This window comes from Trichoderma aggressivum, assembly GCF_033847375.1.
Source record: "Trichoderma aggressivum f. europaeum strain CBS 100526 chromosome Unknown scaffold_001, whole genome shotgun sequence".
Classification (NCBI taxonomy): Eukaryota; Fungi; Ascomycota; class Sordariomycetes; order Hypocreales; family Hypocreaceae; genus Trichoderma; species Trichoderma aggressivum.
This window is the reverse complement of record NW_026946367.1, coordinates 1,105,408-1,130,024: the sequence shown is the minus strand read 5'-3', so window position 1 is coordinate 1,130,024 and position 24,617 is coordinate 1,105,408. Positions and strand designations below refer to the sequence as shown.

The window sequence follows — 24,617 nt, the reverse complement described above, 5'->3', positions numbered from 1 at the left end:
CTGAAATCTTGCGCATTGGCTGGCTAGTCAGTCTGGGTGCCCCGTGCAAAGCGACGCGAGTCTTTTTGGGTCTGATGCGTTCCTTGTAATGAGTTTTTTTTCTTTCTGAATAACGAGGTAATTTAGTGGTTGGTGAGTTATTTGGTGATCGTGTTGCACATGCTGTGTTAACTGATAGGTCTTGATTCCAATTGATATCAATTAGTTGGTTGACAAGATGCGATTGTTGTTACAAGATCGCCGTTTAGCACTTCAATGGCTGCCTCAGGCTGTTTGAGCGCCCAGTTTCAGCGCATCTTGCAGCAAAGCCTCAGCAGCCTCGGCCCATGGCGCGCCAATCAGGGCGCTGCTTAGGTACCAACTGCGGCCCCCTTCCGCTGGATCTGCCCCTAAGACAGTGGATGGACAGGGCCCTTGCCAGGTTCCAGGAACAAGTGACTTGGCAGTGACCTTGTGGCGGTGCCGCGACAGGGCCTGGCCGCAGGTATCGCTCGGTAGCGGATACTCCCTGGTTGCACCGCTTAAGTGCTAGACCCAGCAGTGTCAGGCAGGCAGTGGGGGGAAATTGAACCCTGGCGGCGAGGAAGGTGCTGTCCCCTTTCGGCATGTTTCAACATTGGCAGCTTGGGCCTCGATTTTCCCCTTCTCTTCTCTTCTTTTTTCTCTCTTCTTCCATAATTCCAATCTTGTCAATTCACTTTTGTTTGTGTTCTTGCTTGCCATCTTTCTTTCAACAGCCACTGCTCGGTTTTTGAATTTTGTCATTCATTATTTCGTGTCTTTTCTCTCCTTTAAACCGACTCCGGGGGCAGACCCGTTTCACATAGCGCCAACCCCCATCTCACTCATCTGATATCGAAGCCGTTGCTGAGCGAAAACCGACTCCCCCGACTCTGCGATTGCGATTTTATAGACATCGCCTCCATTCCTTGATGAATATACCGCCGTGAAGAAGACGTTTGGTGACTGCTGGGAAAACGCCCTGAATTATAGAGCTGTGAACAGCATTGGCCGCTCGTTTTCTTGTCTTGTTTCTTCGATTCTTGTCGGGTTGATCCTGACCATTTTGGATATCTCGCCCTGTGGGCGCTTTTTCTTTTCTGCATATCCGTGAGGTTGCCGTGGCTTTTGCTCTCGATCAACTGATTTTTATTGAATTAGCTGGCATTCCTTTCAGCAACTTTCCTTCATTCATATACTGGAATACTCGACCACTCTTTGGAGTCTTTCTCTTATAATTTATTTCCATAACCGATTTTATCATATAGATTGAACACCGATACACGGAGACGATTGGCGAAACGAATCTAGCTGGACACTCTTGATACTGGATTTGGGTACATTACTACATCGACAGGACTGTATTTCATAAAGCGACTCATAGTGGTGGAATTTCAAAGTCGAATTGGAGCTGCCCGCATTATTCATTCCATTGGACAAAGATTACGAAACATGGCTCGGACAGCGTCGAAATCGACGACGCGGAAGGCGTTATGCATGGGCGCAATGTTGATGACGGGAGTCATGGGCGATCAGATCCTAACGACGACTGGCTATGTCGACTGTGGAAGCTTGCCTTCCATCACGATTAGCGAACTCAGCATGACCTATGACAATAACGCCCAAACCATCACATTCGACATCGAGGGCACTAGCACCAACAGCCAGAATGTTACAGCAACCCTCGACGTCACAGCCTATGGCATAAGCGCATTCACAAACAGCTTCAACCCCTGTGACCCAAAGACCTTGGTGGAACAGCTGTGCCCTTTGCCCAATGGCAAGTTCGTCGCTCGTGGAACTCAGCAGGTTCCAGCTCAATATGCGTCAATGATCCCAGGAATCGCTTTCAGTGTTCCAGACATTTCTGCAGAGGCAGTTATGAAGCTCAACAGCCTCGATGACAACAGCATGGTGGCTTGTATACAGGCTCAGGTCACCAACGGCAAGACTATGAGCGTGCCTGCTGTCTCATATGTGGCCGTGGGCATTGCTGGCGTCTCCCTCGTCGCCACTGGCATGTCTGCAGTCGGTGGTGCCATGTCTGGAAGCAGTGCTGCGGGAGTTGCAGTCGCCGGCCCCAGCTTTACGGATGTGGCTGGCTGGTTCCAAGGCATGGCCATGAGCGGTATGCTCTCGGTCAACTACCCACCCATCTACCGCAGCTTCGCAAAGAACTTTGCATTCTCTGTTGGCCTTATTCCGTGGAATGGCCTGTTGAACTCCATTGATGACTTTCGAGCCAAGACTGGTGGCAATCTTACTGAAGACAGCGTGGCCTATCTTCGGAATCTTACCATGCAGCTTGAACAAGACGACGACACGGGCAATTCGACTGAGCTCAGCCTTTCAAGGCTCGTTCGCCGTCAAGGCGATGGCACAGAGAGCATTTCGGACCAAGTCACCCAGACAATTTCGGGCATCAAAAACTTTGCCGAGTCAGTGAGCGTTCCAAAGTCGGACGTCTTCATGACGGCACTTCTCATTGTTGCCATTGTCATTGCCTCGGTCGTCACAGGCATTCTGCTTGTAAAAGTCATTCTCGAATTCTGGTCTCTGTATGGCAAGTTTCCGGAGTCTCTTACTGGATTCCGCAAGCACTACTGGAGGTCCATTGCTCGAACAATCACGACTCTCATCCTGCTCCTCTACGGAATCTGGGTTTTGTACTGCGTGTTCCAATTCACTCTTGGTGACTCGTGGGCGGCCAAACTGCTGGCTGGTCTCTCCCTTGGCATCTTCACCGGTGTCCTCATGTTCTTTGGCTTCAAAATCTGGAGTACAGCGCATAGGCTCAAGGCCCAGCATGGTGACGCCGCCAAATTGTACGAGGATAAGCAGAATTGGCTCAAGTACTCCATGTTCTACGAAGCCTACAAAAAGTCGTATTGGTGGCTGTTTATGCCCGTCATTCTCTACACATTTATCAAAGGCTGCATTGTGGCGGCGGGCGATGGCCATGGCATGGCTCAGACCGCCATCAGCTTTGTCGTCGAGCTAGCTATGCTGGCGCTCTTGGTGTTCACCCGTCCTTTTGAGCGCCGCTCCAGCAACATCATCAACATCTTCATTGCCATTGTTCGCGTGTTATCCGTCATTTGCGTCTTTGTCTTTGTCGAGGAGTTCAATGTTCAGCAGACGACCCAGACTGTTATGGGCGTCGTCATGATTGCTATACAGTCAACGCTGACAGTTGCGCTTGCACTCCTCGTCGGATGGAATGCTATCAATGCGGCCATCAAGATGAACCCTCACCGCAAGCGCAGAAAGGAGATGGGTAAGTTTCTTCTTTTCTCTCCTTCCATTTTCTACCTATCTTGAGTGGTGCCTTTTTTTTTTGGTCAGACTAACAAGCTGCTTGCAGAGAAACTCCGTGGAGACCAAGATGATCTGACGCCTCTTGATGCTCGCAACACGATGCTCATCAAGTCAAAGGCAGATCTTGAGGCGTCCTACCCGTCCGAACATGATCACGAGGAGAACCTCCCCCCTTATTCGAAGGCGGGCGACCGATATTACGCCCCTAGCATACCGGAGTCGACATACCACCCGGCTCTGTCTTCGGGACCTTCGCCGAACGCCATGTCTCGCGACCTGACTGGCTCCCGACAGCCCGGAGACGCTTCTCCCAACTACACGCAAGGCTTCGCTTCTGATGATGGCCATGCCAACTACAGGGGCCACAGCTCTGATGGACGAGATGGAGTGTCCCCCTATGACTTTGTAGGCCACCAAAAGTACTCTGGATACTAAAATGCTTTCACCATCCTATGCAGGACAACTACCATGATCTTTCTTGTCAAACAGAGGTGAAGGTCATGAGGGTAGGGAGGGTTACGGGAGGTCGTACTTTTTTTTTGTCCTTTTTGAGTCACATCAGCCGCAGCATCTTTTATGTATTTATAATTCATTCGCTTTACTCCTTCGTTTGTGTCACCTCCCCGGAAAGTTGTGGGCTACCGTTGTATGCGCAGCCCCCATGTTGTGTATAGAAAGGCTGTGTCAGGCAGCGAATGGTGAGATAGAAAAATGGATCTTTGGGAATAGAGGGATGGGAGGGGCATTGTATGCATGAGGACTAAATGAGATGAATAGATTTGCTTTTTTTCTTTTATCAAGATTATTATTATGTATTGTTTGTCTTTGCTGGAATACCCTGGATTAAGAGGCCGTGTCCTCCATACTTGACATTTCAGAATGCCCTAGTAACCGAAAGATGGGATGCATGATTGTAATTTGGAGATGAAAATTGACATCATGGCAGGCATTTTCCCATCAACTTCTCTCTCTGTGATGTATTTACCAGCATACAAAGGCGAAGGAAAGGTAGATTACGGGGTGGAAAATAAAAGTATGTCACATAAATCAATGTATACCGTTGTACAATGGTGCAAAAACCAAGCCCCATACCTATCTAATTAAAGGTTTGAAAGGCCTTTCGCCTTTCTAGGGAGATATATATATGCTACGAGGATAAAGCAAGGCACGCATCGACTGCCAAACCAACTCTATACAGAAGCACTCTAGGTTAGCCCAGTAGCTGATGGAAGGGGGAGGGATAAAGAGGAGTGAAAAAAAAAACATACCTTCCCTCCTTTTGGTAGACCACATCGCTAATTATGTCCTTATCCAGATCCGGGAACATGCCGGCCAGCGTCTCTACGACGTTGGCATGCTCAGCGCGGTGCAGCCGTTGTGCCTCGGCCACCTCGGCGCTGGCTTGTCGAGCCGCTGCTTCCTCTGCGGGGAGAGCATATCTTGAATCGCGCCGACCGCTGTCTCGTTGATCGTCTGTACTCAGGGGAACTGATTCAGGGAACCCCAAGGGACGGCCGATGGGTGGCGGTGGCGGTGGCCGAGGTGCTGATGATGCACCATCGTCTGAGAACATGCGACCGATAGTGGTGAGGGGATTCTGAATAGTCCGTAGGAGGCCGGTGATGGGGGCGGTGAGGTCGACTTCATTCTGGTCTGATGAGCGACGTGGGGCAGACGAGCTTGCGCCGTCGAGAGAAGAACGGGCCTCGGCATATGAAGACTTTTCGTTGAATATCTGCTGTGGTGGGCGTGATCCTGTTGGAGACATTGCTTGGTGCTTCTCTGCAATTGCGGAGACGGCTGCCTCGACGTTCTTCTCAAACTCGTCATCGGTGATGGTGAGCGAGGTTCGGTCCATGTTTTCAATGAACTGGACCGCACCCATCTGCCACGGGGGTGAGAATCTGTGCGAAGATGAGGGAGGCTTCAAGCAAAGCGCCTACTTACAAGAGAGGAGAGGTAGTAGCCGGCCTCGCCACCGAGCTTCTCCTGATTTCTGAATCGCAGAATATACTGAACATTGGAAACCAAGTGCTCGGGATTCGACTGGAGAACGACGTAGATGAGCAATGGCATAAAGGAGTCGGCTGACGAGTCGGACTTGTTGTGTTTCAGGAGGCCTCGAGACGTCAGCTAAGAGAGGTGACTGAAGGGGAAAGAACCGACTCACCAAATATGACTTTACAGCAGTTCAAGACGCAAATTATCTTGTCTCTGGGGGCTCTATATGACTTGATCTTTAAGAGTTCTGGTTGATGGAATGGTCAGCAATAAGATCCATCATAATGTAGATCAGCGTGCATATGTGTATGTAGAGGGACTCGCCTTGTTGCGCTAGTTTCAGAAACCGCCTGCCGCTCTCCCCAACTTGTGGGATATCTAGATGGTCCTCTTTAACCCAGCCGTAAATGTTGATCTTCTGCGTCACAATGTCGTCTCGCTCGACGTCCTCCTGGTGCTGACCTCTCCGACCAGGACCCAGCGGAGGATCGCCTCCTCTCCGCCTAGGCTTCGCTCCAGGTATCGGCTTGGGCGGCGGAATGGCTGGTGAAAAGGTTTGTGTGTAGAGCCTATTCATGACGAGCTTTTCCATGCCTTCTCTAGCGTTATCGAACTCTGCATCCGACACGTCCCGCCATACCTCACACAGCGACATCTTGTTGGCGATGAAGGCCAGGAAATCGCTAATGATCTTGACCTGCTCGTGCACCATCCACTGGCGTTTCCCAAATTCGAAGAGGAACGACTTGAGATATCTCGCCACGGGATCCGCCTTTTTGTTCCGCAACTGCTCCAAGAATCTGTGGAAGTCGAAGGGCAAGGACGGTTCGGGTTCAGGCTCTGGAGGCGGCGGCCTGTGCATGGATATGGTAGGAGATGCTGGGGATGCGACACTGTTGGGCAGAGGTCGTGCATCTTTGGGTCTCGGAGGCGTGCCCATGGCTCCGTCTTTAGGGGGGACAGGAGGTCCGTGGTCGTCGTCGCCGGGCGTCGAGATGTGTAGGGCGTTGAGTCCCTGAAGCTGGCTGGCAAGCGAGGGCGACAGAGGCTCGAGACTGGATTTTCGAGGCGGGTGCTGCAGAGAAGATCCCAGCATGGGCGAAGCAATCTCCAGGCGCGGGCTCATGACTTCATCGGCATCAGGGCCGCCTCCGTACTCGCTAAACTGCTCCATGATGCTCTGAATCTCGGACCGTGAGCCTTCCTGGTCATCCTCGCTCTTATCGTCCGACTCGGGACCGGATCTGGTGGGAGATGCGTCGTCGCTTCGGGCTGTGGAGAGGGCGCGAGAGGGAGGGCGCGAGGCCATGGGCGTGGGCGGAGTTGGGTCGACATAGTTGGGATGCTCGGGCACGAGAAGCTGCGTGGTTGGGTAGTCAGGCTGCATGGGCGATGACGGCGATGACGGGCTCGCAACGGTGGCCTTGATGGTGAGGACGGAGGAAGAGATGGCGTCTGTGGGCTCAGCCATGGTCTCGTGCGTATCGTGAATCTCGCGTGCGGGAGCTTTGTCTTTGGCTCTGGAACTGCTGTCTCTGGCTTCGGCAGTGCCTGATGCCGAGCCAGAGGCAGAGTCGGGGACAGAGTCGGGGCCAGAGACGGAGACAGAGACAGAGCCCTGCTCGAGCTCCGCATTTGTCGGTCTGCTGCCGGCCCCGTCGCTGGCCATGTCCAGCGGTGAGTCTGGAGAGTGCTGAGGAGGCTTGCTGTTGTCTGCGCCGGGAGCGCTAGGGGTGCTTGTATGGAGATGGATATCAGCGGCTGCTTCTTTGGGGGAATCGCCGAAGGGAGGGTTGACGGGAGGCGTCGTTGTCGTCATAGCTCGAGTCTGTGTGTCTTGCTTGTCTTCGTCGTCGTCGTCGTCGTGATGCTCGCTCGCAGAGGCGGTTGGATTCGCATCGGCCGCAACAGAGTCAGAGTCAGGCTCGGCAACGGCATGAGCTTGAGTTTGAGCTGGAGTTGTCAAGCTGTTCTTGTTGTCCGTGTTCCCGTCCTTGATCTTGTCGGGCTCAGCAACAGGCTCCAACCCCACCGAGGGGTCTTGGATGCATGTCACCTCGGAGGCATCCGCGCCTCTAGGCTCAGATCCAGGGCCGGGAAGCGCTGGGCTTGCGGGTGCTTCCGGGGGCGACATGCACGTGGATCCTGGAGGAGAGAGGCGGGAGAGAGAGAGAGAGAGAGAGAGATCAGGTGGTTGAAGGAGAGAGAGAGAGAATATAGGAGGAGGAAAAGGAGAAGAGGGAGAGAAGAAGAAGAGACGAGAGAAGAGCTCGGTAACGGCAGAAGACACTGGCGGTTGCTGCTGTGGGCGCTGCAGAGGTTTGAATCGGGTACCTGAGTCGGAAACGTTTCGGGGGGGCTACGTAGGTGGATGCATCTGAGTTATGAGGTACAGGCACGAGAAGAAGTTTGAAGTAGAGGTATGAGATGGAAAAGGCAAAAAAGAAGAAGATATCCTTCTTTGTTAAACTTTAGAAATGCAGCACCGCAAAGAGTATTTATTGTAGATTAGATTTCAAGAAATGTTGTTGCAAAAGTCAAAAATACATATGGCGGTTCGGCATTCTTTGTTCGATGGAGCTGCACAGGCCCGTTGCGTCACGCCTGTCTCAGGTTTTTAGTGATCTAATGCCTTGAGCGGGGCCTAGAAGGGGGAGGAGTCAGCCTGAAAATGGCCCAAAGCGGACATTTGTTGCACTGGATTTATATTGTACCATGGATGGGATTTCGACAAGAAACACCACTTGACGGCTTCATGTATATAACATCAGCTCTTCATCGCTATACTTCTATTCAATATCGCTGACAAATGCAATTAAATCTTCTTCACTGTACAAAAAGGAAATGTGCATGAATCTCGGTCTGGACCTAGACTCGATCAAACAAACGAACCAGAAAAGGCATCGGCAAAAGACTCATCGCCGTCCGTCGTCATGCCAGAGTCATCAATCAGCCTCAACTCCGCATCCAGCACTGTATAGCTTCAACTGCGTATAAAACAAAAGCTTCCTCATCGCCCCGACATCCATTTACACAATGCCTACTTTACTAGATAGCCAATCAATCAAATCCCACCATCTGCGAATGAGAATCCCATACATGTAAATAAGCAACCATATACAACACAACATCCACCATGTCTTATCCCTCGCAAATCCCCTACCGCCAGATCCGCGCCTCGTACGACAACAACCACATCATCGTCTACCAGGCCTACAAAGCATCCATCGCCGATGCCGCCGTCAGGGCCCAGAAACTCAACGCCTCGCCCGATTTCAGCCCCGGCCGCATGACTTGGATCAAACCCAGCTGGTGCTGGATGATGTACCGCTCCGGATACTCTTACAAGGACGACGGCCAAAGCCGCATCCTCGCCCTCAAGATGAAAAGGGAAGATTTTCTGGGTCTGTTGGAGCAAGGCGTCTTATCGACTCATCCGGCGTTGCACGCACGAGTGGACAAGGAGAGCACCAACAAGACGGCGCACGAGAAGCCTGCCGATGTGAGGATCCAGTGGGATCCGGAAAGGAACGCAAAACTCGAGCAGCTGCATCATCGGAGCATCCAGATTGGCATTCCGGGCACTCTGAGCACTAAATGGGCGGATGAGTGGGTTGTTTCTATCGAGGATGTGACGGAGAGGGCGAGGGCGCTTAAGAAAGCGGTTGAGGAGCAGCCTGATGTTACGCTGGATGAGTTGGTGAGTAAAGGCCTGGTGCCGGAGGAGAAGCCGTTGGATGTCCCGGACGAGATTTTGACGAGGCTGGAGATGACTGTCTTGGGCGTGGAGGAGCTATGATGATGATATTTATGAGCATCTTTTATTGAATTGTATAATACTTCCCTGTGGATCACCACAGTTCATGTACTTGGCCAGGAGTTATGCGTTTCTCTCTCTCTATACGTCAATCTGTACCATATCTCTCTGAGGGCGTAACCACCTTCAACACCGCATTGTAATACAACCTCGAGTGCCGACTCTCGAGATCGAAATCGACTCTCAGTACCATGTCATCCAGCAGCCTATGCCACCCCCGCCTCGTCTTCTTGTCCAACACCGCATCGAGTTCTCCCGCTGTGACCTTGGCTTTCGTCTCGAATGCATACCACGGCACAGTATACAGAGATGGCGTGCCAAAGGGGTTTGGCGGGAGCGGCTCTAATCCCGTTACCAAACACACATGCCAGCTGTTCCATCCGCTCTGCTGTTTAATTCCGAGTTCTAACGACCCAAGGATCGTTGGCTGCATGGGCTCTGTAACTCCTAGATCCGAGAAGGGTTTGAAATTCAACACATATGACTGCACTCTCTGCAACGATGATAGTATGTCGAAGAAGTCGTGGTTCGCTTGCCCGGGGCTTGCTATGCTTCCATCGTGCGATCTTTCGTCAAAATAAAGCCATTCAGAGGGCTGCGTGAGCACGTCAACTACAAGCGAATCTTTGGGCTTCAGAGAGTGAGATGGCTCCTTGACTGCGGGATGAAACAAGATGCCCCGCGGAGCACGCAGGGTGGACAGGCCATGCGGGACGAATATCTGTCGCGGAACGGCTTCCGGAAGACGGAGGCCGTCACGCATCTGAGCGAGGTCGTCGGCTGTGGGCAAGATGATGCGATTCATAAGCTGCACGAGTAGGAAGTCTGGTCGTATGCGGATAAACTCGGAATCGCTGTGCCACGACATCTTTTGGAGGATGATGGCCGGCGTCAGCGCGTGCGAGGAGTTTTCTTTTTGCATGTCGCAGTCCAGCATGGCGATGAAGATGGTGTCTGATTTATCATTTAGAAGAGGCGCCAGCGCGAATTCCACGTTGAGACCGCGGTTGGAGACTGTGGCTGCATGATTTGAGCGTCGTGCAAGGTATCTATGCAGTTGAGACAGGCCGTTAGTTCTGGGGATGCTTCGTCATGATAGAGATTTTGTGTAAATACATACCGTGATCGCTTCACCACGAAACCCTCCTTGTGCTGTCCAAAGGCCGATGGGGTGTCAGCCAAGAGTCCCCAGAAATGCTGCTTCTTTGACTGTTCATCAGAACAACTCCAGGCGTAAATAGAATCATCGTTTGTGGATTTGATAATATCTTCCTGGAGTCTCCTAAAAGCCTTGCCCTGACCCTCTCCATAAAGCAAAGGCATGTTGATATCGAAGATTCCAAGCAAACAGTAGGACATGTCCTCCGGCCGAGTAGTCCTGCGGTTGGCGGCCCAGCTCATCTTTTCCGCCACCGAAAAGTTGTCGAGCCTTTGTCTTTGGCCATTTACGTGCGCCTCAAGCATCATGTCGGGGACACGCGAGGTCTTCGCAATGATGGCCTTGAGAGAGGTCCTTGTGCCGACAAAGTTCCATTCTTTGGAGTAGAAGCGCAACTCTGGGGGAGCAATAAGTTCTTGAAGCGTCCAGCCTCTGAAAAACCAGCGGCATTGCTCAAAACCAGAGTCTACCACTGCTGAACCCGCTGCGGGGGTGAAGTCATCTAGATAGGCGATGCACACTTCGGCCTTCTCGTACCAGTGGAACATTGAGTTGATGGCTTCCGATAGCTCCGCGCTGCTTGTCTTGTCAATGCAACACGTGTCAACCCATATATAGTCGAATCCCAGTTCAGAAGCTATTTCGCAGCTTCGACGTATCTTGTCCCATCCTCGTGCTTGCGTTCGCTTCTGGAGTTGGTGGAGGTCTGCAAAGGTCACTTCCCCCTCCCGCCAAGTATGGGACAATATGGCATAGCGAATGTCCTCGTTGGTAGGAAATATCTCGAGGTCAAGCGACTTTGTGTTTAATAGCCTCATTTGGAAATTTCCGAACAGAAACGAGGATAAGAGAAATTGTTTCGACAAAGAACTTCGTCTGGAGGCATCCAGCGTCTGCCTACATGTATTTATTGCGCCTTTAGCTCCTACGTTCAGCCTTAGTGGGTCATGCATATGCAAGTCGATATTACGTGCAATTGCCCAGTTGGGGTGAAATATGGCTCAATTGCAGTGCATCGTCTACTCATCAGGGCAACCATGTTACGCTTCACTTGTTGAAACTCAATTCAAAGGCTAGCTCTCATTGCAATTCCGACTTTACACAGCATACTTGTTGCTGTATCTGTCGTTCTGGACGACCTCAACCCAGTATCCATCGGGGTCCAGCAAGAAAGCAACGTTGCGCATGCGGCCATCCGTCAGCCTCTTCTTCCAGTTGCACTTGAGGTCCTCAAACCGCTGGCAAGCAGCGTCCAGGTCATCTACAGAAACGCCTAAAAGTAGAAAGGTCAGCTGATAACGCATTCAACAGCGGCTCGGGGGAATTGCTTACAGATGTGGCCGAAGCCTTGAGGTTCGCTGTTGCCGTTGTGGTAAGAAAAGGCTTCGTCCTTTTCGGTGCCATAGTTCCAGGTCAATTCAAGGAGACCTTCACGATCGCTGGTCTTGCCTTCCTGGGGGACACCCTGGGTGCCGGGATAGCCAAGGAAGTAGAGGTTGAATCCTGCGTTGGGAGCCTCGCTGGTTCTGAAGAGGGACATGCCCAAGACCTCCTGATAAAACTTGAGGGACTTTTGAGGATCCTTGACACGGATCATGGTGTGGTTCTGATGAGAGTTAGCAACTCAATTCTGCAGTGTTTCGGGTTTTAGGTGATTCTTGCCATGCGATAGGTAGCGACATCAGTCTCCTTGATGCTGGCAGTCTCCTCAAGAGGCTTCTGGCCAATAACCTCAACCCAGTATCCATCGGGATCCAAAGCAAAAGCAATGTGGTTCATTCGTCCCTCGGTCAGCTTCTTCTGGAACTTGTAGCCGGCATCCTCGATGCGCTGGCAAGCGGCCTGGAGGTTGTCGACGGAAATGCAAGTGTGGCCAAATCCGCGGTGAGGGTCCTTGTTTCCATTGTTGATGGTGTAGTTGGGGTCGCTCTCAGTGCCGTAGTTGTGGGTGAGCTCAATGACTCCCTCGCGGTCGAGAGAAGAGTTTCCGAATGAAGTCGCACCTTTGCTGTTGTATCCCATGAAGTAAAGATCAAACTTGGCTTCAGGGAATTCGGCCTTGCGGATGACGCTCATTCCGAGAAACTCGTAGAATTTCACTTGATTCAACACCAGGGTAAGCATGAGGCTTTAATGCGTCATGGGTGATACAGTGATAGAGTATGATGGGTTTCACATACCAGACTCCTTGGGGTCCTTGACTCGAATCCTAGAGCGCTCGTTAGTAACTAAAATTGATACAGCAAATGCAAACGATCCGAAAAAACATACATCGAGTGGTTGAACTTGTAGGTGTTCAGATCCGTGGTGGCCGCCATCGTTGCGAATTTTTGCTGTCTTACACGAAAAGAAGTGTGCACACTTTTTGCCCCTCGCGATGCCCCGAGAAAGAGATGGCGGGGTAAACAATGAACAGATCTGAGCAGAATGATGAAGGCGAGGAGGATCTCCTTGATCGCGAAGGAGATGCCGTCACTTTATATAAGAGCTAAATCAGCAACTTGCTTCTGAGATTCTCATGGAAATAGGAAATAAGAAAAAAAAAGGCGAACCTGATGCTTGTGAGTTGTGAGATTTTATGAAGCAAGCTCAGCTTACATATTCAACGTCACAGCTCCGATATTGGCTGCCCCTCATCTGCCCCGCATTAGTCATCAATCTTCAACAACGGCTAATACTGTTTTTGACGTTGGGGAAATATATTACCCGACCTCATGAATATTCGGCAAAACGGAATCATAGCCGAGGTCGTGCCATTTACTTCGCGACGCGGGGGTCGGATATAAGATATAAAAGAGAAACATTATTAAACAAATAAGTAATTGAAGTAAGTAAGTCGACAAGGTAACAGCAGTGATTAGACTAGTCATAACATTAAAGTGTGGTTGATGATACGTTGCTGACTGTGGGTATTGACATATGCGTCTCCCATGCATGTATTCTTCGGGATCCACAATGAAAAACTTCATAAGCTTTACAGGCCCCATGGAATGAAGAGTTGCATAAACAGTATATATGAAGATGTGAAATAGGCATTATAGGGCTTGATTTCATAGTATGAATTGGGTGTTGTGTCGGCTTAGTTGAGTCCACTGGAGAATGAGTCCCATATGGGCACAACATCAAACACTCGACAGACACTAATACATTACCAGCGTAATACGATACATCAATCTTAGTTTACTATACCAAATTCCATGGTTCTCAAAGTTGTAGCAACCTGTTTGAACATTGGACATATGTGGACTCTGGCTACAAATGGCACGTGTTGGCGAAGCTATCAATCGTCCGGATGGAAGATATGGAGATTATTTATAGAATGCTTCGAAGCTTTAGCCGTTTTTAGTAAGCCAATAATCTCAAAAGAAAGCGGAGTCATTGTCTGCGGTTTTTATGGGCAATCACCGAAAGGTAGTAGCTGAGAGGAGAAATGTGAATCAAGATAATCACAGGCAGTCATCTTTGCCATCTTGTTGTATATACTGTGGCTTCAATCATACCGTTTGGTAGCAAGTGTCGCATTCAATGCTCCTTGTTGGGCACAAATAATGAAGACCAGTGGAATAAGTGGAATGACTACTCTTTGAGACAAGTCTTCGAATGAGCTATATCTCTCAGACAGCATCTGTCCTGATTCCTTCTAGAATAACCGTCTCTTCTGTGCCTATTATCCACAGAAACGAGTAAGCGTGAAAGCTCTTCCATAGCTGACTTGCCTCGTTATTTCAGACTCGAAGTACAAGTGGCTCTATCTCGTGATGCATTCACATCTGCCCTAGACAATTAAGATCCAAGAGAGTTTAGTAATAATCTTCATGAGACAATCTTTCATAGTTTACTTTGAATCATCCCACTTCAAATAAAACCCATCACCTGATCTCTTTCTACGAAACGGACGACGAGGTTTAAGTGTAATCAGAGAAAAGCAGCCCGTTGTCAAGGCAGGTTTACAAGACTATGCCGAAATAATCGCTTACTAATGTAAGCCGTCTTCGTATTTGGTGTATCTGCTAGGGTAGAAATGCGTACCGAATCTTAATAATCAATCATGATTGGTAGTTAATAACTCAAGGCAAGAATTTGCGGAACTAATACGGAATAGTCAAAGTCTAAATATAGCCAAATGCTCTGAGACAAAGCTGAATACTTTGTATCTTAGCAAACGTTAACTTTTACTTCTCTGTCACAACTCATCTTCTTGTTAGGTTCATGTTAATCATGCGGTAATTGAATAAATCACTTCCAGAACCCTTGTTACATCGCTTACGGATCACAGAGTTGAGCCGTTTGCTCCGCTGATTCACTTATAACTGGCGCTTCATTCGCTTGATAGATAGCCAAGGCAACTTTCGCCGTTTCCTACCTATGCTTCAAGGAAACTATCTGCGAACAACTTCATCATCCTAGAGTGCTAGGATTCTCATACGAAAAGCGAATTGCAGCGTTGGAAACTTTCGTCGATCCTATCATACGCAAGCCATCTTGATCGAGACCCACAGGCGTCAACATGGCTCTCAAAGGCTGCTGGACTTGTCGAGGTAGATAGCCAATCGGTTCCTTACCTTTAAGATTCATCACAGGCTAAGAAATAGGTAGATCGCAAGATTAAGTGCGATCGAACGCTCCCGACATGTGCGAATTGCCGGTATAAAGACGTGCGGTGTCAGGGGTACGGCATGAGGCTTTCATGGCCCCGGAACGGAGATAAACGGCGAGCTGTTGAGCTTAAATCGACCGCAAAGCAAAAGAAGCACATGCTTGCCGCGCTGTATCAGCACAGTCTGTTTCTCAATATGACTAGTTGGGATGTGGAAAGGTTTTACGAGCTATCAGAGGCCAAATCGAACCGTAAGAGTCTTTTGCTCCTTTACCCAGTTGTTTGCTAACCTCTATCGAAAAGAACTCACGTTTGCCAAAATGACCATTCCGCCAGCCCCTCCTTCGATTCATTCTATGAGGATACATGAGAATGAATCCGGATTATTGCAGTACTGTGAGTAGATGGATGACTGCTATTTTTTTCAATTTATTAATAATTGGTCTAGTTATGGACACGGGTTCTCGCCTTCTGATATTGGATAACCTGGGCCAATTGACCGATTACATTCTACGACTTGCCTTCTACGACGCTACACCGGCCTCCAATGCGATATTATACAGCTTACTGGCTCTATCGTCCTTTAATTTAGACCGAGCTGGTGCAGCAATGGTAATGAAGATAAAAGCGCTGTCATATCTCCAACAATCATTGCGCCTAGGGAACTTTGGCCATCGAACTGCTCAACATCTCATGGCTAGTATGCTCTTGTATCTTTGCGAAGTAAGAAGGGTATCTTGGCGTATAAGAAAATTAAGCTGTTTACTGATTCGCCGTGTGGATAGACGTTTCAAATCTCCAGCACCACCAAAGACTGGGCCGAATACCTATGCGGTGCTAAGCAAATCATTGTTTCGGGCGTATTAGCCCAAGAAGTCCGCGGCGATATCTCTCTACTCTTTGACTGGGTTGCTTACCATGAGATCTTTGCTAGGTTTGGCATAGTCTACTGGAAGGCGGAAGCGGCCATGCGAGGGATGAGGTTGTGTGCAATGGATCCTGCGGCTGCTCGGATCTATGTTCCGCGGGTATGTTTGCCAGATCCAAACAAATACGATACTTGTGTCAGATGTTAACTCATGATAGAATGATTTCGGGTGCGATAGCAAAGTCCTTGGGTACACATCGGCTATATTCTCGGCTCTCATGCAGAAAATTGTCGACCACATCGATCTTGCCCCTTTGCAAATGCAGGAGCTCTACGTGTTGGAAGCGAAATTACGAGCTGGTCTTATGGAGTCCCCTCCAATAGATGTTCCATCAACTGCGCTCACCCGAAATCGCGACAAGATCACGGAACTCTACCGAATTGCCGCCTTGATCTACCTTAACCGAGCGGCACTGGGCTATTCCGGCGAGGAGTTTCGCCACAAAAACCTCGTGAACAGAGGACTGGATATGCTATGCGGCGACTTGACTTATATACCTCCGTGGCCCGTCTTCATGATATCTTGTGAGGCCAGGGACGATGCTCAGCGAATGACGGCTCTGCAAATATTGAACAGAGCTGGAGAGGAACCACGGTCGTTCAATATGAGGCTGTTGCGGGAGCTTGTGGAGGCGTGTTGGAATCAAGATGACTTGCACGATGAAGATGCGATAGAGTATCACCTGAAATTGCGTCTTGCTATCCAATCTGCCCCATACGTTCCGCCATTTAGCTAGACGGTATTCTAGCCAACTAAAACTTAGTTACACTCTTTCAAGTCTTCTTGAAGAGATTAATGGAAAAATTTCCTGATGTCTTTTTCTTTGGCTTAGCCCCCGAATCTATATCTTTATCTTGCAATACCTTGTTAACAGTCTCATATCCCGAGGATGGCATCTTGACTTTCTCATCGACCTCGGCTCCCCTTTCAACGAGTAGCCTAACAATATTCTCATGCCCACCTGAAGAGGCCAAGTAGAGCGGCGACCGGCCCCTGGCGTCTTGTGAGTTAATATCGGCGCCCCATTCCAGCAGCAGCTCGACAACGCTCTCGTGTCCCCATGCGGCGGCTTCTTGTAGCGGCGTGTGTTGGTAGCGGGAATGTGTAAAGTCAACTCTGGCGCCATTGTCAAGCAACAGCCTGACCATACCATAATGCCCTGCCTTGGAAGCTACCCGCAGCGGCGTATTACTGGGCCGATCACAAGAGTTGATGTCGGCGCCTTTGTCCAGCAGAAGTTCAACAATATCCTCAAGCCCCTTTTCGGCCGCTGTTAGCAACGGTGTCTCCACAAGCTTTTCATCTTTGAAGTCGACCTTGGCCCCGTTATCAAGTAGTAGCTTGACTATTGACTTGTTTTCTCTTTGGACTGCAAACAACAAGGGTGTCCTAAATGTGCCGGCAATGTAGCCAGAATTGGCACCACGAGCAAGTAGTATCTTGACAATGTTCTCATGACCGCCATCTATTGCGCGCAACAAGGCATACTCTTTGCGCTCATCCATCCAGTCGATCATAACGTCATCCCGTGTCAGTAGCAGCCATACGCGATCTTCAGATCCGGATTCGGCAGCGCGTAATAAAGCTGCTGGATCCGAAAGACTTATCAGTTGCTCCAGGGTGTCATTGTCGTAAATATCGTATTGGTTAGTGTTACCATTCTTCCCAAGGTTCTTAGATCTGCGAATAGGCGTCATTCTCCCCGTTTGGACGCATAGATTTCTCATTGGATACTGTGAGGATCTAAATTTTCTCAGATCAAGCTGTTCCAGCTTTTCGCATCTGACTCTTTCAAATGTCTGCATTGTGCCAAATAAGTCTCTGACGTAAATGGCAATCGGCCTATCTTCCACACCCCGCTGTTTGCAATGAAGAATCGCGAGACCCAATCCTCGGGGGCCTATACCCATAAAACGGGCACTTAAATGGACTCCTCGACTGCTTACGGTCGAAGCATCGTTATGATCATTGAAGTGATTGAACGGAATGATGTTTTTGGAGTTTCTGAACGCCTCGGGGGAAGTTGCCAGTAGTCCGCCACGATTGTCGGAATATTCCCATGCAAAAATACTATGATCATCCGAGACTTTCATAATTTCCTCCTGCAGTCTAATGAAGGCTCGCTCGCCTTCTCCATACAGCAAAGGCATGTTGATGCCAAAGATTCCCATCAAACTGTAAGCCCGATCTTCAAGCCTTTGTGTCTTTCGGTTGGCAGCCCATGACATTCTCTGTGCAATGCTGGCTGTTTCAAGATCGTCATCGCCTGAGAGGATGCTGATGGGTATACCAGTGCACTTAGACACGACTTGTTGCAGGTCTTTCTTTGTTCCCAAGTCATTCCAATGCTCATCAACAAAGTAAACCTCCGAGGGCGCAACGAGCTCTTGCAGAGTCCATCCTCTGGCAAACCACTCGCTATTTTCAATATTGGACTTTGATGGGACATCCACGAGATAGGCGTAGCACCTCTCAGCTTGGTAATACCAGAGGTACATGGAATTGATGGCCTCTGACAACTCCGCGCTGCTCGCCTTGTTTATGCAGCACGTGTCAACCCAGCCATAATCGAACCCGTCAGCTTTGGCTCTTGAGCAGAACTGCTGCACTTTTTTGTATCCTTGCTTGTTAGTTACGCCTGCTTCCAACTCCTGGAGGGTAAGCTCTTCGCTGCCCCATCGATGTGACAAGATGGCGTACTCCGGAATGTTGCCATAGTCAAAGTCTCGAAACTCAAGCGTATCAGTCTTTAACAAACGCATGCTGCCGGATAATGTTGGCTGATGTGTGGAATGCAGGAAATCGAGTGTAGCAAAATAATTGTGTTTTGCTCATGTAGCTATGCGAAAAGAGCCGCGGTGAATACGTGTATTGCGGAGGCTTTCGGCTTATACGTGGGGCTTCAATGGTTTTCTGCTACCAATCGGCCATACATCATTCTGGTAGCAAATCGATTGCGAGATGTGAAAGGGTAACGGAAAGTGAAGTCTGGTCTGAAATCGAACACGCGATTCGGCGCGTGTTTGCGCCAGAAAAAAAAAATGCAAGGGTTAGTTACCTGTAATCTAAAACAAGATGCCAAGTCATGTGCCGTTGTAACTTGATACGATTGCGATCTTCGGTAGCACGGAACTGAAGAAGTAACACAACTCTTGTATACAAACTTTGCAATTAATATTCATTTGCACTATGTTACAATGATTGACAATTATCATACTCTTGTGAGTTACGTTGCGTCGGGGCCTTGGTATTGCGAAGTCCCAATTAACAGCACTCGACAAACATGAACATACAGTTGCGAAAATAAAATGTAAATTAATAAACATATCTTGAGAAGAACACTACCAAGTTCTTTAGCAAATAATTAAAATTCAGGCTTGCGGCCAACCATGAGATACATCGGCGTAAACAACTTCTTCTTCCCTCCCTCAACCAACGCATCAGCCGCCTTTCCAAGACTCTGAGCCGTCTTTCTGGTCCCTGCCGGAGCAATCTGGAGCAGCTCTAGCAAAGAAATGAAAGCATGAGATACCTCCCTGCCGAACCGGTTCATCCTCAAGACTGTCAGCACGTCCAAAAGCGTCTGAGCATAGCGAAGATCTGTTCCCAGAGGCCAATACCACGGAGCAACACTTGTATCGTTGCTGTCGTCCTCAGCGAGGTCGTAGTGGGTTTCAAGCGTGAAGCCTGCGGCCTGGATGGCGGCGAGGCCGTCTTCGACTTTGAGCATCTGGGCAATGCCGTCGCCTTGCTCAATGTTGAGACGGATTTGGCGATGGGTCATGTCATCGTTGTTGTAGGCGTCTGTCATGAACCATTCATAGACGCCAAAGACGCCTCCTGGCTTGAGGACACGGAAGATTTCTCTGTAGGCACTCTCCAGCGACGGTGCGTGGACGGTGGCTTCGATTACGTATACGGCATCGAACGAGTCGTCGGGGAATGGCAAATTCTGTTGGGGATTGGGTTAGTTCAAGTTGACTTCATCTGATTTCTCTAGAGATTGAAATACTAACCATGAAATCTCCTTGAACAAAATCCAGCTTATGGGTAAGCCCTTCTTTTACAGCATACTGCTTGGCTCGGCTGATTTGGTAGGAGTTGATGTTTAAGCCGGTGACGTGGCATCCTGTGAACTTGACGATTTCTCGTGCCGGTCCGCCAACACCACATCCGACATCCAGCACCCGCATTCCAGGCTTGATGCCAATGCTGCTTGCCAGATAATGTTCGTGTCGGTTCACGGCTGACTTGAAGGTCTCTCCATAAGCAAATCTACAAAAGTGAAATGCCTCACCCCAGCCATATTCGTATAGGTCGGTCGCCAAGTTGTAGTATCTGCCAGTGTGTCCCGAGTTAGTAACCTGCCACCCAGAATAGAAGAAGACGTAAACAGAGATGCTTCCATACTGTCTTGTCAAACTAGCATAGTCAATGACTCGGGATTGTCGAACGTCTTCAGTCTCGTCTTCGGCTTTTTTGTCATCCCAGTGTTGAAAGTATTCAACGACGGCAGCTTTGTGTGCTTCGTTGTCTTTGTTGATCATGGCACGAAGACCACCCTGAGATGTCGACGAGTTTTTGTGCAAGATCTTGTCAAAGGCCATGTTCCTGGCCTGGTCGGCCGGAAGAAGAGCCTGACTTGTTGAGTTGACCATTTTGGCGGGTGTTTTTTTGGTATTGGTAAGTGAAGAAGGGATGGAAGGTTTCAAAGAGAGAGTGGTGTTGTATGGGTGATCCGAGTATGGCTGGAACCAGAGCAAACAGAAGTGCAGTCTCTTATACTTGTAGACGTTTGCTCCCATCTTCTAGATATCTATCTGCTTACATTATCAACCATCCAGATCTACTGTTCACATAGCCGGATAACGTTACCCAGCCGCTGTGTCAAGCATGGGCCTCCCGAATACGAATGCGGCACCCGCATATACGCGTATTCACCAACACCCACATCAGCTCCTTCAATGCCGAACCAGGTCTTGTCCAATCAATTGCTTCTTTATTTTCAAAGTCGACGAAATGTTCCAAGTCTCTAGCCGGTACGGCTCGTATTGGTTAGCGACTGCACCAAGAAATACGCGTATATGCAGTCAAGATGGTGCCCGTTGAGGTCGCTACGGCGGTCAAAGCTGATAAAGCCTCGTCGTTGAAAACAAGCCGTACGGGGAAGATGCCATAAGGAGACAATTGGTATCAACGGCCCCTCTAATAATTTGTTTCAAGTCATTTTAAATCTCCCTGCATGAGCGTACGTGGTGGTCCTAAGAAGGCGTAATTTTATTGCACCACTTCCGCCAGTGAGACGGTGAGCGGCTTTCCAACCCTCGGCATTAGCAGCTGTGTATCTACGGCAAGTCCCAAACAAGTTCTGTACTAATTGGCAAAGATTTTCGTATCTCTCTTCCTGATCTACACGATGCTTTGTTTGTTGTGAGTTGAGACTATAATTTACAAGCCAATGAAATACTATCTTCATTGGGCCATGTATAATACCCAAATTACTCAAGCACATGTTTGTACACACACTGTGAAGATAACTACCTCCCTCATCGTGATGCTACTACCGCAACCGTAACCATGTAGTAGTAGGATTCATGAAGCTTCTCCACAGTGGTCAGCATAAGGAGGGTCTTCCCCATGCTAAATCAGGTTCTCCTATGCAAGCCAACAATCATCTAAATCGTTTAGCTTCTCCGGTAGTCAGATTAGATGTATTCACATCTTCTCTCGGCCAGTCTAGACCTTTTTTTATTTCTTTCTTATGATTTATCATCATTTTATCTTGTTTGTTCTGTTGCCACTGCTGTTTACCCTCATAGTCGCGAGACAAAACCACAACCCGGCAATGAAACCACTCTTCGTCTTCACTGAGAAGGGGTTGTTGGGCTCATTCACAAGAAGAATAACACCGTCATGATGTTTGAGAATGTGGAAAGTTCATATTCTCCTCCTCCATTGATTACCGGAGCGGCCTGCCGTGATTTGACCGGCTGGCACTGTCGGTACCTCAACTATATTTGTTTACAAGGACAACTCCCATCATGTCGATTTCCTACGTCTCTATTCATACGACGGATGCATCTGATTGAACCCCAGCTGCTTTGCCTCCTGAATCACAGTGGCATAATGGGTTACGGACCCTCTATTCCCCCATCTTCTTTATAGCTATCCTATTAAGATATTTCCTCGACTATTCCTCCAGCCATCTACTTGGAAGCTTTCCATGAGGCCAATTTTTGCAGTGACCCCTTCCTCTCTACATCCATCGAAGCAAATCACTGTGCTTTTAATACATGCTGAATTTACCCTTCTGCTAGGCTATCTTCCGAAAGCACATCATCCACTACTACGACGAAGCGATCGAGATACATCTTCCACCTCCTTACAGAGAGCAACAACAAGCGAATGAATAATGGAATGATCATAAGGCTCTTCTTTACATCCGGCAAGATGAATCTAGCCTTATAAGGCGAGAGTAGCGTGTGCTCAATCAAGTAATGACAGTGAGAGCTGTGATTGTTCAATAATGCTAGAAAAGAAAAACTATGATTTCCACAGACAAACCCTAAGCCTTTCCCTACATCCCAATCCATTCAATATCCAAAATCCTCCCAAACCACGTCTTCGCCGTCCAACCAACCCCTCAACGACGTCAAAAGCCCAGCTCCCGTACATAAATAAAACTTCTTCCCTCCATTCTTCATCTCCCCCAAATCATCAGCCCTAATCCGTCGCTCGTGCACCGTCGCACCCCGTTCACGAATCTTCTCAAGCATCTTCTCCGCATCTTCCTCAGAAAGCGATCCCGTAGCATACAAAGTGGTCTTCTCTGCCAGACCAGGGATTTGATCGAACGTATGGATTGCAAGAGGGAGATCCTCGCCGCGCAGTGTCCATAGCAACTTCAATGGAACAGAAGCGTCGAGGACAGCTTTTGCTTGTGCGAGGATGGGCGTGATGCCTACGCCGCCGGCAACATAGATGGGTTCCTTGAATGGCGCGGAAACGGGTAGTGCAAAGGATTCTTTGCCGCCGAAACCCATGACGGAGAGATCGAGAGGGACGCGGAGGTTATGCCTCCAGAGGAAATTCGTCACTGGACCATGGAGACGCGCTGTGACTTGGAAATGGTCCTTTTGAGGGAGAGAATTGGGAGGGCTGGAGACGGTGAATGTGCGGACGTAGTCGTCGTTGAGGCTTTGGGGGTCTTGGTCGTTCATGTGGGCGTAACCACCGCTGACTTCCATTTCAAAGTTGATGGTGACGTGGTGGCCGGGTTGCCACTGGGGGAGGCCCTTTACGTCTCTTGTCTCGAGCTTGAATGTGAAGACGGCGATTGTGGGTGTGAGAATGTCCCTTGCGACGAGAGTGGCGTTGACGTCGGGGCGGTCTGTGGGAGCAAGAGCTGGTGCTTTCTCGGAGAGGAGATATCGCACGGGAGGATTGTATGGGGATGGTTCGTTGGGGGTGCCGCGGAAGGGGAGGCTGGACTTGACGAGGTGGGAAGCGGAGATTGTGATTTTGACGGCCATGTTGGAGCGGGAGATGAGGTCGGAGGCTTGCTTGCCGAGGAGGATGGTGGAGTGGCCGGTGAGATAGAGGGCGTCGGATGTGTCGTAGTCGGGGATGACGATGCCAATGAGGGGATTCACCTTGAGGTTTCCTAGTGATTGATATAGCCTGTTTCCGGAATCTTTTATTGTCACACTCTTGTTAGTTCTCAGTCATGTTGGACGGTTAGGGTGAAAGAACTTACACTCTGGATATACTAGCTCAACACCATCCTCGTCATTCTTCAACACTCTGATAAACCCTCTCGGTCCACCTCTGTGATTGGTGTCCATGCTCTCTCCATTGGTGCTCGATAGGAAGAACATGTCTGCCTTTTCAATCAAAGCAATTGCTTCAGGCGGTAATATCTCTCCGGGACCTCCGGGTACCAATTCAGGTTGAGGCACGGTCTTCTCAAGAGCCTTCTTATTGATATACTTGGGGCAGTTGCCGAGACTCTCCTGCACATGAAACGCAAGCTGGACTTCGCTTTCATCACCGCTGATATCAGCGCCGGCAATGAGTCGACCTGCGAGCTTGACGCGATCGCGAGTCTCGAGATCAATGGACAGACCGGACATCATCTTGCCTCCTTCAGGCCTCACTATGCCCTCTTCGTCAGGACCGCCATTCTTCCCATCAGAAGACTTCCAGAAAGCGTTGAACACAGGATCGTACTGCTTATCCACGGCGCTCTTAACACCAAGCACACCCTCGGCAACCGGCCTAGCAAAGCCTCTCTCTCCGCCCCAGATAGTCGTCCACGGCCTGCCCTCATCGTCTAGGGTTCCCAGCGCAACGAGCTGCGAGTGCATCACTCTTACGGCATACGGCATTGGGCATCCCGCCGACGTGGGATTCTCGAGGCGAGGCGTCCGCAGCTCACGATGCATGGCGACCTCGCCCGGATGCCAAGTCGACACGAGAGACGGCATTGTGGCGTCGACTGCGATGGAGGCGTTTGTGGTGAAGACGCTGAGAGGGGCGTTTGGCAACAAGAGCAGCTGTGAGAGGTTATACGAGATGATTTGGCTGAGCAGCATGCCTTGTCACGGCAGCCGTGATTATGAGAAGAAGAGTGACAGTGAGTTTGAGCAACCACTCGAGACTTCTAGAAAGGCAGACGCCCGACTGTCTAGACAATCGCCTCACTGAGTTTAACCTCCTCACCTTGACGGATTCCATACGCACCAAGATTGGCAACGGTGACAAATCAAGGTGCGGCAAAAGCGCCGCATTTCCCTC

At 49.5% G+C, this 24,617-nt stretch overlaps 9 protein-coding genes across 9 annotated transcripts; 3 read left to right on the top strand and 6 right to left on the bottom strand.

Annotated features, from left to right (window-relative positions):
• Window positions 1-1,452: 1,452 nt before the first annotated feature.
• Window positions 1,453-3,753, top strand: Triagg1_293 (uncharacterized protein; the record flags this gene model as incomplete). Its single annotated transcript, XM_062897931.1, has 2 exons — window positions 1,453-3,277; window positions 3,365-3,753. 2 exons carry the CDS (start codon window positions 1,453-1,455, stop codon window positions 3,751-3,753), a joined length of 2,214 nt encoding a protein of 737 aa, XP_062760643.1.
• A 712-nt stretch (window positions 3,754-4,465) lies between these two features.
• On the bottom strand, window positions 4,466-5,394 carry Triagg1_292 (uncharacterized protein; the record flags this gene model as incomplete). Its single annotated transcript, XM_062897920.1, has 3 exons — window positions 4,466-4,508; window positions 4,587-5,203; window positions 5,266-5,394. 3 exons carry the CDS (start codon window positions 5,392-5,394, stop codon window positions 4,466-4,468), a joined length of 789 nt encoding a protein of 262 aa, XP_062760642.1.
• Window positions 5,395-5,557: 163 nt separating this feature from the next.
• Window positions 5,558-7,453, bottom strand: Triagg1_291 (uncharacterized protein; the record flags this gene model as incomplete). Its single annotated transcript, XM_062897909.1, has 1 exon — window positions 5,558-7,453. The coding sequence occupies one exon, from the start codon at window positions 7,451-7,453 to the stop codon at window positions 5,558-5,560; it is 1,896 nt and encodes a 631-aa protein (XP_062760641.1).
• Window positions 7,454-8,455: 1,002 nt separating this feature from the next.
• Triagg1_289 (uncharacterized protein) lies at window positions 8,456-9,118 on the top strand (the record flags this gene model as incomplete). Its single annotated transcript, XM_062897897.1, has 1 exon — window positions 8,456-9,118. One exon carries the CDS (start codon window positions 8,456-8,458, stop codon window positions 9,116-9,118), a length of 663 nt encoding a protein of 220 aa, XP_062760639.1.
• Window positions 9,119-9,224: 106 nt separating this feature from the next.
• On the bottom strand, window positions 9,225-12,613 carry Triagg1_288 (uncharacterized protein; the record flags this gene model as incomplete). The annotated part of the gene is made up of 7 exons (XM_062897886.1): window positions 9,225-10,185; window positions 10,257-11,192; window positions 11,406-11,568; window positions 11,628-11,901; window positions 11,976-12,394; window positions 12,476-12,504; window positions 12,567-12,613. The coding sequence occupies 7 exons, from the start codon at window positions 12,611-12,613 to the stop codon at window positions 9,225-9,227; spliced, it is 2,829 nt and encodes a 942-aa protein (XP_062760638.1).
• A 2,436-nt stretch (window positions 12,614-15,049) lies between these two features.
• On the top strand, window positions 15,050-16,557 carry Triagg1_287 (transcriptional regulator family: Fungal Specific TF; the record flags this gene model as incomplete). Its single annotated transcript, XM_062897875.1, has 5 exons — window positions 15,050-15,143; window positions 15,196-15,288; window positions 15,341-15,615; window positions 15,678-15,920; window positions 15,979-16,557. The coding sequence occupies 5 exons, from the start codon at window positions 15,050-15,052 to the stop codon at window positions 16,555-16,557; spliced, it is 1,284 nt and encodes a 427-aa protein (XP_062760637.1).
• A 37-nt stretch (window positions 16,558-16,594) lies between these two features.
• Triagg1_286 (uncharacterized protein) lies at window positions 16,595-18,583 on the bottom strand (the record flags this gene model as incomplete). Its single annotated transcript, XM_062897864.1, has 3 exons — window positions 16,595-17,620; window positions 17,677-17,721; window positions 17,768-18,583. The coding sequence occupies 3 exons, from the start codon at window positions 18,581-18,583 to the stop codon at window positions 16,595-16,597; spliced, it is 1,887 nt and encodes a 628-aa protein (XP_062760636.1).
• Window positions 18,584-19,185: 602 nt separating this feature from the next.
• Window positions 19,186-20,479, bottom strand: Triagg1_285 (uncharacterized protein; the record flags this gene model as incomplete). Its single annotated transcript, XM_062897853.1, has 2 exons — window positions 19,186-19,773; window positions 19,838-20,479. The coding sequence occupies 2 exons, from the start codon at window positions 20,477-20,479 to the stop codon at window positions 19,186-19,188; spliced, it is 1,230 nt and encodes a 409-aa protein (XP_062760635.1).
• Window positions 20,480-22,414: 1,935 nt separating this feature from the next.
• On the bottom strand, window positions 22,415-24,415 carry Triagg1_284 (uncharacterized protein; the record flags this gene model as incomplete). The annotated part of the gene is made up of 2 exons (XM_062897842.1): window positions 22,415-23,514; window positions 23,578-24,415. The coding sequence occupies 2 exons, from the start codon at window positions 24,413-24,415 to the stop codon at window positions 22,415-22,417; spliced, it is 1,938 nt and encodes a 645-aa protein (XP_062760634.1).
• Between the last annotated feature and the right edge of the window lie 202 nt (window positions 24,416-24,617).